Here is an 18,832-nt window from a genome sequence, read left to right on the forward strand (position 1 = left end):
CATGCATTTATGTGTGTGCACATACACATGTGACATGTGTGTGTGGGTGTGTATGTGTACATGAGAGAGAGAGAGAGAGAGAGAGAGAGAGAGAGAGAATCCTTTAGTTACTTTGGTAGGTTGTACCTCTTCACTTTTTATGGTTTACAACTCACATAGGTCCGATAGATTAGTCTTTGTTTATGTGAGCTTTATGTAAAGTGAAAGGTTGTTTCAAGATTTCCTCTTATCAAGGTCCCATAGACTAGTCTTTGTTTATGTGAACTTTATGTAAAGTGAAAGGTTGTATGGATATCCTCTCATCAAGGTCATAAGGATTATCAAATGTTGATTTAATATCACACATGCATGCAACCTTTTAAAATATTTCAACTAGCTGGGAACATGTAGATTAATATTAGGATATTTTGTGGTTCTTTCTATCCTTGTAAATGTGTTTTAAAATCTTTTTCATTGCAGTCAAAGAATAATTATTGGCATTTAAAAGGAAGTGGTCTAATTAATAATAAGTGTTGTAAAATCAAATTATACGTCTCTATGGTTGTGAACATATTAATCAAAAAGCCTTATTATGCTATGTAAGAACGCATGCCTACTAAGAGTATATGCATGCACATCATAATATATTTTCAAATGATATCTTGCAAGTATTAGTAAGTACATGGTAATAGTAGTATAAGAAATACATGGTAATAGCAGTATGAGAAGTCTTAAAAAAAAGATTTGGGTTTAGACATTTCTTTTAACTAATGGATGCTACTCAAAGATGGCCAATGATGAGATGTGTTAGTTTCTATTATGAGTTGGGGGTAGAATATGGTTAAGCCTTGATACGGATATAAGACACACTGCTCATTATAACAGTTGAACTTTACAGTCAAAGGAGATAAAATGAATGCCATGAAGCTTGGTGAAAGTTTACGATGTGAATCCCATATTATTTGAAGTGGAATTAATAAATCATAACCACTATGAGTCATGATGTGGTGATATCAAGTCAGATAGAAAGGCATCAAGCAATCTTGTTCGTCTAACTCCCTACAAACTTCACACATGGGAAACGTATAGGAGTTCATCAAAGCTTCATCAAGTGTATCTTATACAAAATGCTTGAGTTCTTTCTTAGCATGAAGAAATGGTAAAGACAACCATCAAAGAGGGTGAGTTTCACAAAACTAGGGATCCCCCCCCCCCAAAAAAAGTGCACCTCTCCCTCTTGTCCTGTGGGCCCTTCTCCTTTCAACATAAACTTTGCAAGTCCAAAATGAACCAGTTCAGTTTAGTGTCTTTCGCGAAGCTCCCAATCAAATTTGATTAGGAGAATCTTTTGGGGTGTTTTGGAGAGGAGTACTTCTAAGAAGAGACTTTGCAAGTTGCAACCACCTAGGAACAACTAGGTTCCACTGGATTCGATTTAGTAGTAAGGTCTAAAGGCTTAGGCTCGAGAGTCGAGAGTCTGAATAGTTTATGTTCTCGTTTGAGGTGACATGTGTTTCCCAAGTACTGGTGGGCCGTGTACTCCGCCAATTATTGGCCCCCCAGAATTATGAGGCCCAAGGACGCGTACAGGTGGTCCGGGGGATTCTGGAGAACGGTGAGATGTTGTCGTCTTGACGCAGGTTAGCAACAATGGCTGGCCATGTGTTTGACAGCTAGCAAAAGGCTGACTGGCGGAGCCCACAAACCAAGCATATGTTCACCCACTTGACCCAACCCTCCAGGCGGCAATCTATGGCGGGTGGGGAGTGAGCTGGACCTGGAGCCCGGGCCCCCCAGCTAGATGCGCTTCTCCAGCTGTTCCTACGACCGCGGTTGTCGCATTGAATATATATTTGCGCACTACGCCATGTATGTTCCATTGGATTTGCATGCGTGGTTTAGCAATTGACTGCTTTTATCTTTGCAAGCAACGCAACGCAAATGACTGTTTTGTTAACCGTGTTTATTCGACTGCGTACACCGGCCACTGCTTGCCCTAGACTCTACCGCAAAATAGATTGAGTTGTACCGCAGTGAATGTGTAATGTCAGTCATTGCACCTCACTACCCCTCTTCCCCATTGCTCTACAACACACACACACACACACACACACAGACTGACACACACCAGCACTTGAGTATTATTGGTCAGGGCCTCGTTCCACTAATCGCTCCTCTTCCTCCTCTAGCTCGGCATCCTGCACTTCTCCATCCTTACCTTTTCGTCATGTTTGATTTCAAGCTGCTTCTTTTGCACAGCCGCTGCTGCAGGCTCACGTGCAACAGACCATGGCCTATTTTTCTTTTGGCTTTGCTTGCCTTGTGGTGCTGCATGGTAGGGTCAGCGTCACTTCCCCATGGGTGTGCGCAAGGGCTTCCTGCAGTAGTTTCTGGCCTTTTGAAGCGCAGATTTTTTCATCTCCATGGGGCGGAAAGCCAGAAATGGAGTGGTGAGACGCTGCAGTTGAAGCTGGAGCGGCACCGGCCGGCGGATTTCGATGACAGGATGGTGGCTTTGAAGGCTGCGATTCACTCAGATCAAGCGAGGAGAGACAGGCTGGTATCAAGGCTGCAGAGGCGGTTATTGGCGCTGGGGGGAGACATAGCTCCCGGTGCAGCTCCAAGCAATGGGAGTTCAAGCTCTGTGCACAAGGCGGGCTTGGCGAGCCTTAATCTGATCTCGGGGTCTTCTGTGGGTTCAGGCGAGTACTTTGCTACCATGTGGGTGGGCACCCCTCCACAGAAGCTCTATTTGATAGCAGACACAGGCAGCGATCTCACGTGGGTGAAGTGCAGCAGCAGCAGTAGCTCTTCTTCATCAGCTTCTGCTCGCTGTGCAACGGCCGCTGCCTGCAACAGCGTCTCCATTAACCACACCTTCGACCCGGCCGCCTCCTCCTCTTTCAGTTCGCTCTCTTGCGTATCCAGCCAGTGCGCCGCCTGGTCCTTCCCGCCCACCTGCAATGGCCTGTCCGGACACTGCAAATTCGCCTACTCTTACACCGACCAGTCCTTCACCAGCGGCTCCCTCGCCTTCGAGTCCATCACTATCGGCAAGAGCGTGCAGGCCAACTTGGTCATAGGTTGCGGGCAGCAGTACGCAGGACCAAATTTCGACAAGGCCGGAGGCGTGGTCGGATTGGGCCAAGGCCCTCTTTCTCTGGCCTCTCAGCTGGCCACCCAATCAGCCTACTCTAACAAATTCTCCTACTGCCTAGCCGACTTCTTCGGCCCGTCGTCCATCACGGGCTCGCTGGCCTTCGGTGAGTCGGCCTTCGAAACTACGCCGCAGTACACGCCCTTGATAAAGAACCCATTTCTGGAGACGTTCTACTACGTGGGCGTTGTGGAGGTGAAGGTGGGCGGGGTAGCGCTGGCCATTCCGTCGGACGTGTGGCAAATCGACGGACAAGGCAACGGGGGGACGATAGTGGACTCTGGGACGACACTCGCCCAGTTTGCGCAGCCAGCTTACGAGGTGATCCGGGATGCTTTCCGGCAGTCCATAGACTACCCTTTGGCAGAGTCCGTCGCAGGCTTGGATCTGTGTTACAACGTGGGTGGGATTTCTCACCCTCACTACCCGGAGTTTTCCATACTTTTCGAAGGCAATCTTGTCTTCAAGCCCCCTCAGGACAACTATTTCACGGACGCAGCCCCTAGCGTCCAGTGCTTGGCCATGCAGGAGGTGCCGGCCCCCAGCTTCTCCGTCGTTGGAAACCTCCTGCAACAAAATTTCCACATTGAGTTTGACAGGCTCAACAACCGCCTCGGCCTTGCCCCCGCTGATTGCTCCAAGCTCCCCTCATCATAACTCATGCTGGCATTCCGGACCCCTTCCTGCTGACACCCACTTCTCATTCCGGACCCCTTCCTGCTGACACCCACTTCCTCAGTATTGACATCTCTGTTGCTTGCCGTCCTCTCAAAATTCCAATAATAATCCAATTGTAACAATTGCTATTTGTAAGTGGGGTTTTTTATAAAATGTGCCCCCAACAACCTTTGTGTCTGCAATAAAGCTCCCAACACCAGACTTAGACCTCAGCGACTTTCAATAAAGGCCTTAGCACTGTATATTTTGATCATCTATGAGATATAATAAGCACCAGCCTTTGTTTTTTCAAGTGGGGCCCATTGTTTGTAGGAGGGTCTTCTCGGAATTTGCCTTTCAATATATATGGGCTAATGGGCTAATGCAAATCTTACTTTTTAATTTGCCCCTGATGTAAATGCTACCTTTTAATGGTATTTTATAGTTTTCCCAACAAACATAAATACAAAAATTTTAAAGGGTATGAGTAAGAACTAACCATAGATTTCAAAGTTAGAACCAATAATTTTCAAGCATATGTACCTTTAAAATAATTAAAATCATAATATATATATATATATATTGGATATAATAAAACTATATTTTTATTAATCATGCAAGTGCCCTTTCTATGAAGGTTTGCTTTAGTTTCCCTTCTCAATGTGAAGGGGAATTTGTTATATGCCCATCTTTAGCAAGGTTACATTTTTCACCCCCTTCTATGGAAGACTAAAATTGCTCTAGGAGGGGATAGAAACCTTCAAAAATAAACACTAAGAAGCACTCTTTCTTATTAGTATGTCCTACAGTTTGCTCTCTCTCTCTCTCTCTCTCTCTCTCTCTCTCTCTCTCACTCTCAGCGTGTGCATATCTCGCACGTGCATGCATAAACATCATGAATAGCATATCTCGCACGTGCATGCACAAACATCATGAATAGCATTGCAATACACACACTAGAGCTCCTCGTTCATCTTGAGTAGGTCCCAAGGTTGGAACGCGGGAGTAGGAAGGCAGAGACACGTGGTTTCAATAGAAGAGCCTTTGTTTTCTTCTAGAATTGTAGAAAATTCACATATGTAAGGAATCTTTACATTAAAAGAATGTAAATTTTCAAAACAAGAGGCAATTTTGTCACTGTAAAATTTGCAAATGAAAAGTCTATATTATAAAATCTACAAGCAGAGGTTACTTAATATCTTTTGAATGCTCATGCTATATGGGGTTTTTACATAGCAACCTCTTGGAGCTTCTCTCTCTCTCTCTCTCTCTCTTATTTGTCTATCTATCTCTCTTTGTAAACTATATGATAGTCTTCTTGAAGGGCATGGAAGTTTTTGAGGGGAAAGTGGGGGAGAATGCTATGTTGTACTATAACATCCTAAGCTCAAGGCAAGCTCATAGGTCTTATCTAGGGTTTATTAACCTAGGAAGCACTAGAACATAAGGCATCTAAAGTGGATATCTAGCGCTCTAAAGAGGTAGCTCCTAGTCTATGCAAAGACTATGTAACTTAATTATTAGCATAGTCCATGGAAAGAAGTGATCATTCTAGCCTTACACTTACGACGTCACAAAGACTACTTTGTTCATTCTAGTAATATCAGTTGCCATGGCTTAATGTACATGTGGATTAGCATAGTCCATGGAGGGAAGTGACCATTCTAGTCTTACACTCATGGCATCACAAAGACTACTTTTTTCATTCTAGTAGTATGGGTTGCCATGGATCAATGTACATGTGAACTATGTCTCTTGATGCCTCAAGACTATGAGCTTAGGGGTAAGACCATGAGGGGCTCTAAGTTTAGGAGATGAGCCAGATGTCAAGTTCCTTATGGTCCTCAATAAAAATGCTATACCCACAAGTGGTCTTGTAGGGCATTGTGCTTTAATGCTATCATAACTACACTTGATGATAGAGAGCTTTTGATGGCATGCGAAGTTCTTCTCATCTTTATCTTGCTTCTAGCTCAAGAAAGAGGCTACAGATAGTGAAAGGTGAGAAGAGCCCATCCACTCCCCTATTACTGTCACCTATTAAATCTAGGCTTGCTAGAGTGGCGAACATTAAGGAGTGCAATAGAGGACTAAAGGTTAAGAAGGGCCATCTACTCCCCTATTGCTTTCACCTATTAAATCTAGGCCTTTCTAGAGTGGAAAACATAAAGGAGTGTAATAGAGACTATGGCTTTCTCTAAACATGGAGGTTGCCCACAACGTGGCTAAATGAAATGATGCAAGATATCATGCTTCTAAGGTTGAACTAAAAGTTTTAAGCAGTTACTAGAAGGGGTAATCTTTATATATGTTACTAATGAAATGATGCAAGATATCATGCTTCTAAGGTTGAACTAAAAGTTTTAAGCAGTTACTAGAAGGGGTAATCTTTATATATGTTACTAATTAAAGTATCTGCGATTACAAAAAAATAATAAGGGCTAAAGAGGGAATAAATGATGGTGTGCTAGGTGAGAGTGTTTAGAGGGGTTTATGTAAGTAAGAGTTCTTTAAAGCATTAGTGAGGCTAATGCAAAGCTATTAGAACATGTTGCAATACATTTTTTTTTCTTTAGAGTGCAAAATGAGGTGAATTTACCCTTTTATAGATTCCTAGCAGTGTCATGACTCTGAGTATATAATTAAGGCAACATGTGTGTTTTGAATCTAAATGCAAATAAGTATAAATCATCATGGGAGTGAGTATAATGTAGAGTCATGTGGTGATAGCTTATTGCCACGGCCATAAAGATAGGATTATGATCACAAGCATGAGTATAACTTTGGAGTGATTGCATATTATAGTCACATGTATGAGTACAATCACCTTTAGAGGAGAGTAGGACAACTCGAATCATGATCATACGTATAAATGATCATGGAAGTGAGTGTAATGGGGACATGGAGATAGCTTATTTCTCATGTCCATGAAGATAGGATTATGATCACAAGAATGAGTATAATGTTAGAATGATTGCATATTATAGTCACTCGTGTGGGCATGGAGATATCTTATTACCCATGTCCATGAAGATAGCTTATTTCCCATGTCCATGATCAGGATTATGATCACAAGCATGAGTATAATGTTAGAGTGATTGCATATTATAGTCACTCGTGTGGGCATGGAGATAGCTTATTGCCCATGTCCATGAAGATAGCTTATTGCTCATGTCCATGATTAGGATTATGATCACAAGCATGATTATAATGTTAGAGTGATTTCATATTATAGTCACATGCATGCATATGCTTACCTTTAGAGTAGTGAAGGTAGTGATTTCATGAAAAGCATTTATTGCTACCAGCATCAATATATTTTTTGTGAAGCTTTTTCTTGGTCCTTTCCCCTTTGCTTCCACTTTTGTCTCTTCCTCACATCCATGAGCATAATTGTTATGAACACTTTCTTACTCCTTTTCCCAAGCTTCACTTTGATTTTTTCCTCCTCTCCCCTCCCTCCCCTTCTCTCTCTCTCTCTCTCTCTCTCCCTCTCTCTCTCTCTCCCCCCTCTCTCTCTCTCCCTCTCTCTCTCCCTCTCTCTCTCTCTCTCTCTCTCTCTCTCTCTCTCTCTCTCTCTCTCTCCCCCCCCCCCATGTCCTTTTTTTGAGATTCACCTTTCTCTCTTCTACATGTATACTTAGGTTTTGAGTTACTATAATACACTATCATTGTAAGTTAGAACTCAGTTGAAGGCTTGGGGTGAAAGATAAGGATTGTTCATGGGTTCTTGATGCACAGCCTAATCCTTACTTATCCTAGGCTATGAGGCAAGATCTTGATACCTCTTGATTGACCATAAAGGCACCTTTATAGGAAGAAAATAGCCTTCAAATGGTTAACCTAGGAAACCTTGGTCTATAGGAAGAAAATAGCATAGGAAACCTTGGTCTACAAGTTAGCCTTTAGCCATTGGGCTTTTCTAGTTTGTACACCTTGCTTTCATGAGGTTCTCATGTCTCCTACTAGTTTTTAAAAATTCCCTTCACACAAATACATTCATGTGGTTCCATTCCATTTTTAGGTGTGCGCTCTCATGTATCTACTTATGTGATTGAAGGTAAGGGTGGAATGTGTTAACTTAATCCTCTTACATGAAAAAGTGCCTTTCCTAGGGTTTGCAGCCACCACTAGAAAATTAGGTCGCTACTCTATTGGTTTATTGGGTTGGACAAGGGCTGAGTTAACCCACTAGGTATTAACTTCTTCCTCTCTCTTCTAGCCACCTAGAACAATTAGCAGTAGAATAATACCCATGATTGAAACTCCCTAGAATTATTTGTCTCTACTTGTAACTTAGTTAAATAAGTGTGTAAGTAGGATTGTGATTTTTAGGATGAGCACAAGTTCAAGTGTGAGGATGAGTGCAAGTACAAGTGCGAGGTGGTTTTTCTAGTGCGAGCACAAGCATGAGTAGGAGGTGAAATTCCAAGTGTAATGGAATGTTATGTTTTCTCACATCAAAACTTGAGGAGGCAAGTGTAAGGTTACTCCACTCTTCTTCCTCAAGGGTCATTCCTCATTGCACCTACTCCCTCCAAGCAATACAATACAAAAACAATACAAGGGTTATTCCTGGTTGTCAGGGATTTAATATTCATGTGATCACAAGATTTTTTGTGATAATAACACATGTGAACAAGTTATTCACATGTTCTCATGTTACCGTTCACAAAATAACAGGTCACTTGCCCTTTGGGAACCCCTTAAAAGCTTGGCTACACATGGGAATAAGCTATTCACATGTTCTCATGTTACCATCTTCACATAATAGTAGGTCAGTGGCCACCTAAGAAGATTTTTTATGCGCAACAAAGATAATTTTTTTAGGCCCTTGTGAAAGCTTTGTGAATATAACATGTGATCACAAGATTTTTTTGTGTTATTAACATATGTTATTAACATGTTCACATGTTTTCGTTTACGTCAGTGAAATCCCTGTTGGTTGTGCCTACTCCCTCCAAGAAATACAATAAAAAATGTAATGGGTATTTTACTCTCGCAACCATTATGTACAATTCCATCCTTTAGCCCCACACTTCACCTTATTATCTTCTTCCTCTCGCTCTCTTGTGAATTTCTAGCTTTCATATCCCTTGCTCTATTCCCTTCCCATGATTATGCTTGACTCCACCCTAACTTGAGATCTTGGCCCAAAGATTGCTCCTTCAGCCAAGAGGATTCAATGTAAGCTTGCTCCTTAAATCAATGTAACTTTTCTTCTATTCTCAAATCTCTGAGTTTCTTATACTCACACAATCCTCAAGTCTTAAGCAAACCCTCGACGAGGGATTCACTTATAAAGTATGTAACCTATCACCTGAGTTCAACCAGAAGGATATTTTTATTAAATATTTATTTACAAAGGGTGCCATTAATAGGATTTTGAAAAAACTTACGGATTTATATTGAAAAATTTTTCATTTTTAAATATATTAAATCTATAGATAAGGATTTTTAGATATAAAATCTTGAAGAAAAACCAACAATATAAGAGCTCATTTGAGAGCCAGAACACCCATAAGTTGTTGAGATATCAAGCTCAACTACTGGTATGGATATTGATGACCCGCGTGGGTGATAGTATCTACACTTATTCCATTGGCACATTTGGTGATCAGATTATGGATAAGGGACTGTGTGATACTTTTGAGTACTAGAGTTATGGTATAGTTATAGCGCCATCTCATGTAGTTGGGTTCATGAATATTATGGAATGACCATTGTATGTTATTGTAGGAGAGTACTTTCCCTTATAGTATGTACTCTTATCTCTTTATATTAATGGATGTAGAGAAGGGAAGAAGATAGAAGAAAATTTAGCCATCTCTCTCTCTCTTGTGTCTTGCTGTCTCTTGTGTGTGTGTTTGCTTGTAAAGGAACTCAAGCTCTCCCCCACATTTTCTTTATGGTATGAGAGCTCTGGTTTGTGGGAGAGCTAAGGAGGCAAGAAAGAGGAAAGAATAAGGTAAGAAAGGAAGGGTAAGGGTATTTCCATCTCTTTCTCTCTTTGATTTTGGAGCAACTCCTTCGGTAGCTACCTATGAGAGCTACAGGTAGATAGGGAAGTCATTATCTAAGATTGAGGCATCCTCTTGAGTGAAGGAACAAGACTATATTGTGTGCAATTAACATAGTTAACTAAGGTTTTGTGCATTTTTCCGTGTTTCGGGCCTCATTTTAGCTCTATAAGTTTTTTGTAGGCACTATGTGAAGTGTCGATTTTGATTGAATATGCCCAATTTTCGGTTCAATGCAAAGTTATGACAAACATTTGGTTACACGATAGTCTGTGTATAGAATCTAAGTGTTGTAGGTGTTGGTGGTTGTGTGTATGTGACTGGTATATATATATAATAGCATTGTTTTTAATAGGTTAACGTTACTGCTATTAAGTCCATATTAGATAGAATGGGAAAAATCTTGCATTTTGGGAATTTTGAAATTGGTATGTTTCACATAAATTGTGAATTTCCCACTTATTATAGGAATTTGTACGTCTGTAAAGAATGGCCATTGGGCCATTCCATACTTGCAAGGAGATAGATAGATCATGTAGGCAGGTGGTGTTGATAAACACCATAATAAGGAAGCCGCATATGTCTTGTACATAAATACCCACAGACTTCATAATTGTGGATCGAACTAATAAACGAAACTCTACCTTCAATGGCAACAATTAGATGAAACAATCTTTAAATTTAAATACCAAATCTCGAACAAGTACGATGGTAGTTTATGATGGTGGAAAAACAATCTCGTTTGCAAATTAGGTTGTGACAAATAGAAAATTTCAAATAAGTGAGACTGCTGCATTTTTACTATCATGCAAATTGAAAGCACAAAAATCATAGCACCCAAAAAAGTCATAACTCTTCAAGGTAGTCACTGTCAAAGTCTTCCTCATGAGGTTGATTTGCTCCACCTAGGCGCATTCCTTCTTGTGTTTTTTTGGCTTCCTTGACTAGTATCTTGATTCTCGTTTAAGACCCTGTTTTATGGGCCTCCATGACCAAACAATTGCATCCGCCTCTTCCCACACCCGAGGATCTACCTTGTTCTCCCCAAAACCCCTTCCAACAATCAGCATAGGCCTCTGCATCTGTCAAACCACCCTTTCTTGCACACACGGTACCCAATACTATATCAGAATCTTCTTGTAGTTTGGTGAATTTCTATCCATATCAATGTTTGATTCAACCATAGCAAGCCAAATAGGATACTCATCTCTATTTGGTGGGAGCAACAAGATAAAGTCCTCTTGCTAGACATCTAGCATTGGGTTGAATTCTTCCCTTGGTTTCTCTCGTTGAGGCCCACAATAATGATCATTGTATTCCTCATAACCTAAGAACCTTTTAGGCTTAAAGGAAGCATCCATGTCCTGCTATTGAGAGCCTTGAGACTTTGGCCAAAAATGTGTGTACAATCTAGCCTTCGATGCTATAATTGGTTTATCAAGCTCTTGGATTACATTATTCCAGTAATCTATCACAGGTCTATAATATCTTGGAACAAAAGAACCGTTTCCAAGATTTTGCCAAAATCTAATATAAGACTTTATACCTGATATCACATCCTCATGCCCCTTTACATGCTCTGCCATCGACAACAAAGATGGATTACCTGGTGGTAACATTGGCTTACCTTCTCTATCGTTCTTCCATAGTGAAATACCTCTGTCACTTGGCCTCCAATCAAGTGTTGCTACATGCACTTTATATTGCATTACTGGGGTGTGTCCCCATTAACACACATTTAGGAATTTTGGCACTATTTCAAGTGCCATTTTTAAAGGTCCTTACTAAATCTTGTACTATTTGAGGGCAAAAATGAATGTAAAGATAATATTTTAGTGGATGAAGTGGACAGATTTTCTCTGCATGTTAATTGTAACTATATACTTTTTTTGTTATTTATTTATTTTCCCCTACAAGGTTGAACCTAAAGAAATTATTTCATGATCAAACTCAAGTGTGAGTCTCTAATATATAGAGCTACAATGTACGATGATGATTACTTTTATGCACAAACTTAAGTTTGAGGCTCAACGTGAATTAATGAACTTTTTGTCAATTAAATTTTTTTAAAGAATTAATCAAAGTCATCTCTTGATTAAAAAATAAAATTATTATTTTTAATAAAATAATTAATTTTTTAATTAATTAAAATAGTATTTATATAAATATATTAAATCTACCACCTATTAAATATTTATTTTCAAGGACATGTTATAGAGATATGTCATTTACGCGTATAAAAAAATGCTCAAAGTTCTTGCAATATTAGCAGAACCATCTATCATAGTATGCACATCAAAGCATAAGCTTCTAATTAAACCAACATGAGAGCAACTTTCCTTGATTTGGTTTAAAAGTCAAATATTTATCAACACATCCTAAATTAAAATCACTTAAATAAAATTTTTTGATAAGCATCTCACGACTTATGTGGTGTTGATAAACACCGTTATAATAACTCCAAATCTTTGACGAGGAAAAATCAAATCATTTGATATTATTACATGGTTTAATCAAAGTCATACTTAGAATTAAACTCATCTTGACAAACTGATTGTCTTCCAACATGCAATGAGCATGCAATATGTTCCCATTTTTTACATTAGTAACATATGGGTAAGAGTATAGCAACCATGACACATGTGACAAGAGTCTGAGATACATATTGCTCAAGATCCATAGCTTTTATTAAAAACCTATGGATATGAGGAGGGCAACTTTTATTAAAAAGGATATGAGGAGGGCCACAAATACTCACACGTATATGTGATGTACTTACAAACACGATATGAGGAGGGCCACAAATACTCACACGTATATGTGATGTACTTACAAACACGATAAATCAAAAGTATCTCAAATCATGTGATGTTAAGTATTAATGTGTAAACTTCCAAAAACTAGATACTTTGAACTCTCATGATGCATGAGTTCCAATATTATTACTTATGCAATCAGTTTAACTACATCATATATACTATAATTCTAGGAGAATTAATGTATTAAAATTTAAATCACAAGCTTAAATTAACATTATACAAGCATTGAATACATAGTTTTGAGAAAAATAAGCATTACAATTAGTAAAAGGAGCAAAGTTGAAATGATATTGAACTACAATATAGAGAACAGCAATGCATTTAATTAAAATTATAGTCCATAAACAATTCATCACCTACATAAATCTCTTCTATAGTTTCAAAACATATATGGCCATATGTATTTGACATTATTTACAATGGTACTTGTTTTAGACCAAGGAGATAACTTTGGGGCAAGAGTGTAGAAAACATTTGCTATTGATATATCCTACCACGTTGCCATAATCAATAATCTACATTGTCATTGATATATCCTGCCACATTGCCATCTCATACATCATTAATAATCTATACCATATCTTTGGTTACATGAGACCTTTGGATCCTCTTAGGAATTGAGTACTTTTTAAGCCATGATGAAATTCTACACAATTGTTTCCAATCTTTGTTATGACTACTTGCTATATCTATAATGTCGAATTGTAGTATTTCTTCAAATATGATTGTGCACAAACAATCCTTGGCCAATGCTAGGAATGGTTGAGGTCTTCACTTTTATATCAAGAAAATGATCAATTGGGATAGGAAACTTTGGTGTACGAAGAGGATTTCATTCCATTATATATCTGCTCAAGCACGCTTCAAGAAACTTTGGTGGACGAAGAGGATTGCCTTCCATTATGTATCTACTCAAGCAGACTTCAAGAAACAGCTTCTACTTCTCTATTTCTGTAACAAGAAAGAAAAAAGACATTGTTAGAATTGAAACAGTCAAGAAGGTAGTCCATGAAACCATTGCCAATATTGGTGATTAATAAATCTTGTCATTTGTACCTTCATAAAATTAGAAGAAACCATATGTTTTTTGGAGTTGCCTTAAGAACTCCTTAGCAACATGTGGCTTGATTGTGGTACCTTTGTATCCTAGTTGTTGAGCAAGTAGCATAGCTTCCATACCTTTCATCTTAGCTATGTACGGAGATTTTGACCTTAAAATGTTTATTTGTGAAGGACTAAGTTCAATGCTATAACTATGGATCTTTCTCCTGTTAGAGCTTACACCTTGTGACTCTCTGCTATCAACTTCATCATTCTCCTTTAGGGAACATGCAATAGGAAGGCTTCCCGTGTTAAACCTCATTATTGACCATTGTTTATTTTGATCCTTCCATTCATGCACCACTTCTTCCACCAAATGGTATAAATCATGACCCTGGCACACTGGCCATTCTCCATACCGATTAGAGTCTATCAAATTGCGCACATCAGTAGCCTCATCAAGCTGCTGCAAGTAAGGTAGCAACTTGTCCGTTAGAACATTGTCACCATTGTCAATGTTAAATGTAGGAGGAAAAATACAATTTGATGGTGGGCTAACGCAACCCTTGTATGGTGAGTCATCGATCAAAACTGTTCTTTGTGCATCACATCCAAATACCTTTGCAATTTTAGCCAAAGGTTTGAACATGGCCTCGGCACCTGGATTATCTGGACGATATAATTTTCTCCTTCCATAGGTATAGCATCCCTCTTGGCTCCAAATCACAAAGAAAGGGAGTATTTCCCCTGCATGCTTTTGCAAAGCTTTCACCATACATATAACATTATGTTTCATTGCAGTTGACCAAATGCCTACATTGAACCTCCCCAACAAGGTCTTCAAAAATGTCATGCATCCAGGTCGAAGAACCATAAACATATTGCCACACGGCAAGGATATGTGTATTGGTGACTTGTACCAGCAACGCTTCAAGAGCAACCCATTCAAATCCAATATCACTGTTAACTTTGGCTTCTCCAAAGGTGCCAAAAAATTTGGATTATCATCAATGTTGCTTGCCATAGATTCGTCTAAATTTCTTGGTGGTACAGTTTTGATGAAGCTTGCTACTATGTCCATTTCTTTGCACTCTTGATTAAATTCTGTATAATTAAACATAAAGAATATTTTGTCAAATTCTATTTGTGTCTTATAATTCCTAGTACTTATAACTCTAGAACCATAACTTGTAGTAAAAGGTTAAGATTATATACAATCAAACATTGTTTTGTTAATTTTTATATATCTACTGCAATTCCTAGTACTTATGACTCTAGAGCCTTAACTTGCAAGTTAAGGCATTGGCCATTGATACTATGAGTCATGGCCTCAAAGTCACAACAATAATTTATATTTGTTTACTAAAATTCCTAGTATCTATGGTTCTAGGCCTTTAATTTGGCCCATAATTATAGCCTCCAGAAAGTCTTTATCTCCTTGAAGATCATAACTTGTTTTGTGTTCTTGCATGTCCTTGTCTTCACACTTTCCAAGCAATCTAGTAGATTTATTTACATTTAAATCCACTATATTGCTAGTTTGTAGAGTTTCTTTTGATTGATCTTGTTGCTGATCAGTATGGCATGGCGAGTGCAAATCATCTCCACCTATAAAAACACATGCGATTTTAACTTAAAAACCAAATTGAATATGTAATCTTGCTATATAAACATCTATTTTACTTAGTATATAACACCTATTTTGGTCTTTTGGTCATCTATTTTAGACAATGGTCACATAGTTTATTGTAAATCACCTTCACTATCTTTGAGAGTCCCCATCTTCTGTTCTTGAGAGTTTCTGAGAACACAATCTTTTTGATCTATAAAATAAAATTGATTTCAATAATGTATACATACCAAAACACAAGGTGAAACCATCAATGAAAGCATTAAACCATTACCATTAAGAAATAATCAAATAAGACATCACATTTGATAATTATTTATGTGACAAGTAATGTAAGAAACATTGCTTTTTAAGCTCAAAATTATGCTTTATCCTATATTATAATTCTTAATATGTAGGGTGTCTCATTCAGCTCAATTAAATTTTGAGCCTTTTTTTTGATATATTAACAAAATAGTTTATGTTCCACTAGAAACTTGATCTACATTATTCAACCTAAGAGATATACTCAAACTTAAGTTTGAGCCTCTCGATTACTTGATCTAAATTATTCAACTCAAGAGATATACTCAAACTTAAGTTTGAGCCCGATGTAAAACAAGAACAATTATGACATCTATAAAAAATAACCATGACCTTGATCTAAATTATTGAATCAAAGAGATATGCTCAAACATAAGTTTGAGCCGTATCCCATCATTGAAAAATAAGAATGATATGGTTTCTCTAAAAAATAACCAATTAGTACAAGACCAAGTTATCACAAGGTTGTTTATAGAACATTTTCTAAAAAGAAAAAGATAATATTTATACATTCAATCTAATCAATTTCTTGTGCACGAATATAACAACTTTTGAAAAGTCAATGAACATTTTTAGGTTCAAAATGCACATTAATTGTCCTACACTTATTCAATATAGAGAATAAGACACATTAAGGATGAGACATTAATTGTCCTACACTTATTCAATATAGAGAATAGACACATTAAGGATGAGACATAGAGATTAAGATTTTTTCATACACTTAATCAATAGACAATAGACACATTAATGAATGAGACACAAAGATTTTTTCATACATTAATCAAGACTTAATATTTGTCATATATGCATAAAAAAGAAAAATATTAATCAAGACTTAATATTTCATACATTAATCAAGACTTAATATTAATCAAGACTTAATATTTCATACATTAATCAAGACTTAATATTTCATACATTAATCAAGACTTAATATTTGTCATATATGCATAAAAAAGGAAAATATTGTTCAAAGTTAAAACCTCTAGCTTTACATGAAATAATCATGTTCATTTTAGGATCCACATCATTTAACTATCATTTTTTGGTTTCATACATCCATACTCATCAATCACTATGTTTCCTAATGTGGATTGCATCTCTATATTTGTCATAGATGATTCAAATAGTAGTTTGTCTCCAGCTCTCTCAAGAGAATATAAGCTTCCTAATGGTCTGCATTGCCCAACTTCACAAAGTAGTTCTCCAATATGCAAACCTTGTTCTTGTGGTTGTCCTCCACCATTCGCTTGATCACAAACAACTTCAGCCTCTACCAACACATGACTTGGTCCATCTACAAATATTTTTTCACGAGCTCCCATTAATTATTTTTTATAGTATGTCTTGAAATTGATGAAAAAAGGAACAATAAGCACACCTTGCACATCTTTTTGTTCATAGGTTTTTTCTCTCTCCATGTAATTGTTCATAGGTTTTTTCTCTCTCACACATCTTTTTGTTCATAGGCTTGAGTTCCTTGAGTTCAAGCCTCACCAATTTTAATATTGATTATGAGAACACAAAATAATGAACTTGATTGCAATATGAATCCCTTATACTTTGATCAAAAAATGACAACTCTTAAAAGATATACAAGCTTGAATGAGTTTTAAAAGATAACTTCATCACACTAAAATACATGAGATCTAAATATAATGTTTTTAGGCTCCTAATTTAGTTTTTTATCTAAAAAAGTATTGCTAGTGCTTTCATTCATGGAGATCCATTGTATGGCATGCTCAATAGCATCACCTTCCTTATCTTCTTGGAAATCATGACTTCCTTCATCTAGTTGCTCCTTAGCTTGGGAAGCTAGCTCAATAGCATCACCTTCCTTATCTTCTTGGAAATCATGACTTCCTTCATCTAGTTGCTCCTTAGCTTGGGAAGCTAGCTCTATATGATTCATTTCTTGATCTCCATCTATAAAACAAGACAATAAACATTAACTTAGATACAAATTTAAATGCATGACCTTAACATAGATACTAATTAACTTGGATACCATATACTTGCTCCTTAGCTTGGAAAGATAACTCTATATGATTCATTTCTTGATTTCCATCTGCAAAACAACACAAGAAACATTAACTTGGATACCAATTTAAATGCACAAAATTATTAAATATGCATATATGCCTACCTTTGCCTTTTGTTGTAGCACCTACTCTTTGTGATGACTCTCCTTCATCTTCTTGAAATTCATTATCATTCTCATTCCCATCTTCTTTTTGTTGATCATACAGTAAATCATCATCCCCTAATGCATCTATATCTGCAATGTCTGCCTCATTAAGGTCGGGAACCTCTATTTTCTCTTCAATTATTTCAACTTTTGCACACCACTCGGTTAGAGATGCATCTTGCTCTACCAAATTGGAGCATGTCACCTCCAATGATCCTGCCTCGGCATCATCCATAGTCATTGCAATACATTTTCTTTTTGTAAGGAGGCATTCCACAAGCACAACCCCTCCAGTCAATACATCAATGACATAGTTATGCTCTGTGCAAAGTCCCATGATGAGAGATCGAATAAACTCATGATCTTTGATATCACAACTGAATTTAACATTCTTATCCTTTTGTTGGCTTGAGGATGGACTCCATGAAATAAGCACTTTTTGAGCTTGGTTACGGATCTTGTCAATGCTTTCAAATGTGTCCACCTTACTTATGAAAAGAACCAAAACTGCAACTCCAAGGGTCCCACTTGTCCAACTTTTGGAGTCGCCTGAGTCATAGCTTCCTATTTCATAATGGAAATTTGAGACCACTTTGTCCACAGCTTCCAAAAGGGTACCAATGTGTGCAAAGTTTATGAACACAACAAGCACATATTCTAGTTCTGCATTAAGGTCATTCAACCCTTTAATCAAAACTTTGAAAGAATCCATAGTCCAAAAAGGGGAGGCCTTGTTTCGAAGGTGGACATCCAATACCGCTAGACCAAATGGAATAGGAAGCACATTTCTACTCATCTCTCTGATCTTCTCCATGTCCATGCCAATTGTTGTGATGCTCCATGGAAGTGCTTGTTCTTCAGGAATGTGACTAGTTGCTTTTCTGTATAAGTAATGCAAGTAAGATATCACTGCCTTAGGTAGGGATGGGGTGACTTTTGTACGATTGAGCCTGTCTTTGACCCAGTCCATAGACCAAGAGCACAATTTATCATACTCCTTGACTCCTATTTGGTATGTCTGGCAAATTTCATCCC

The 18,832-nt window shown here is 37.9% G+C and overlaps 1 protein-coding gene across 1 annotated transcript; it reads left to right on the forward strand.

Moving 5' to 3' along the window:
* Nucleotides 1–1,852: 1,852 nt before the first annotated feature.
* On the forward strand, nucleotides 1,853–4,104 carry LOC147606786 (protein ASPARTIC PROTEASE IN GUARD CELL 2-like). Its single transcript, XM_086791223.1, has one exon. The coding sequence runs from the start codon at nucleotides 2,024–2,026 to the stop codon at nucleotides 3,791–3,793; it is 1,770 nt and encodes a 589-aa protein (XP_086647349.1). The 5' UTR covers nucleotides 1,853–2,023; the 3' UTR covers nucleotides 3,794–4,104.
* Nucleotides 4,105–18,832: the final 14,728 nt, after the last annotated feature.

The sequence above is a fragment of the Cibotium barometz genome, chromosome 56 (assembly GCF_041138505.1).
Source record: "Cibotium barometz isolate CiBa-2024 chromosome 56, ASM4113850v1, whole genome shotgun sequence".
NCBI classification, from domain to species: domain Eukaryota; kingdom Viridiplantae; phylum Streptophyta; class Polypodiopsida; order Cyatheales; family Cibotiaceae; genus Cibotium; species Cibotium barometz.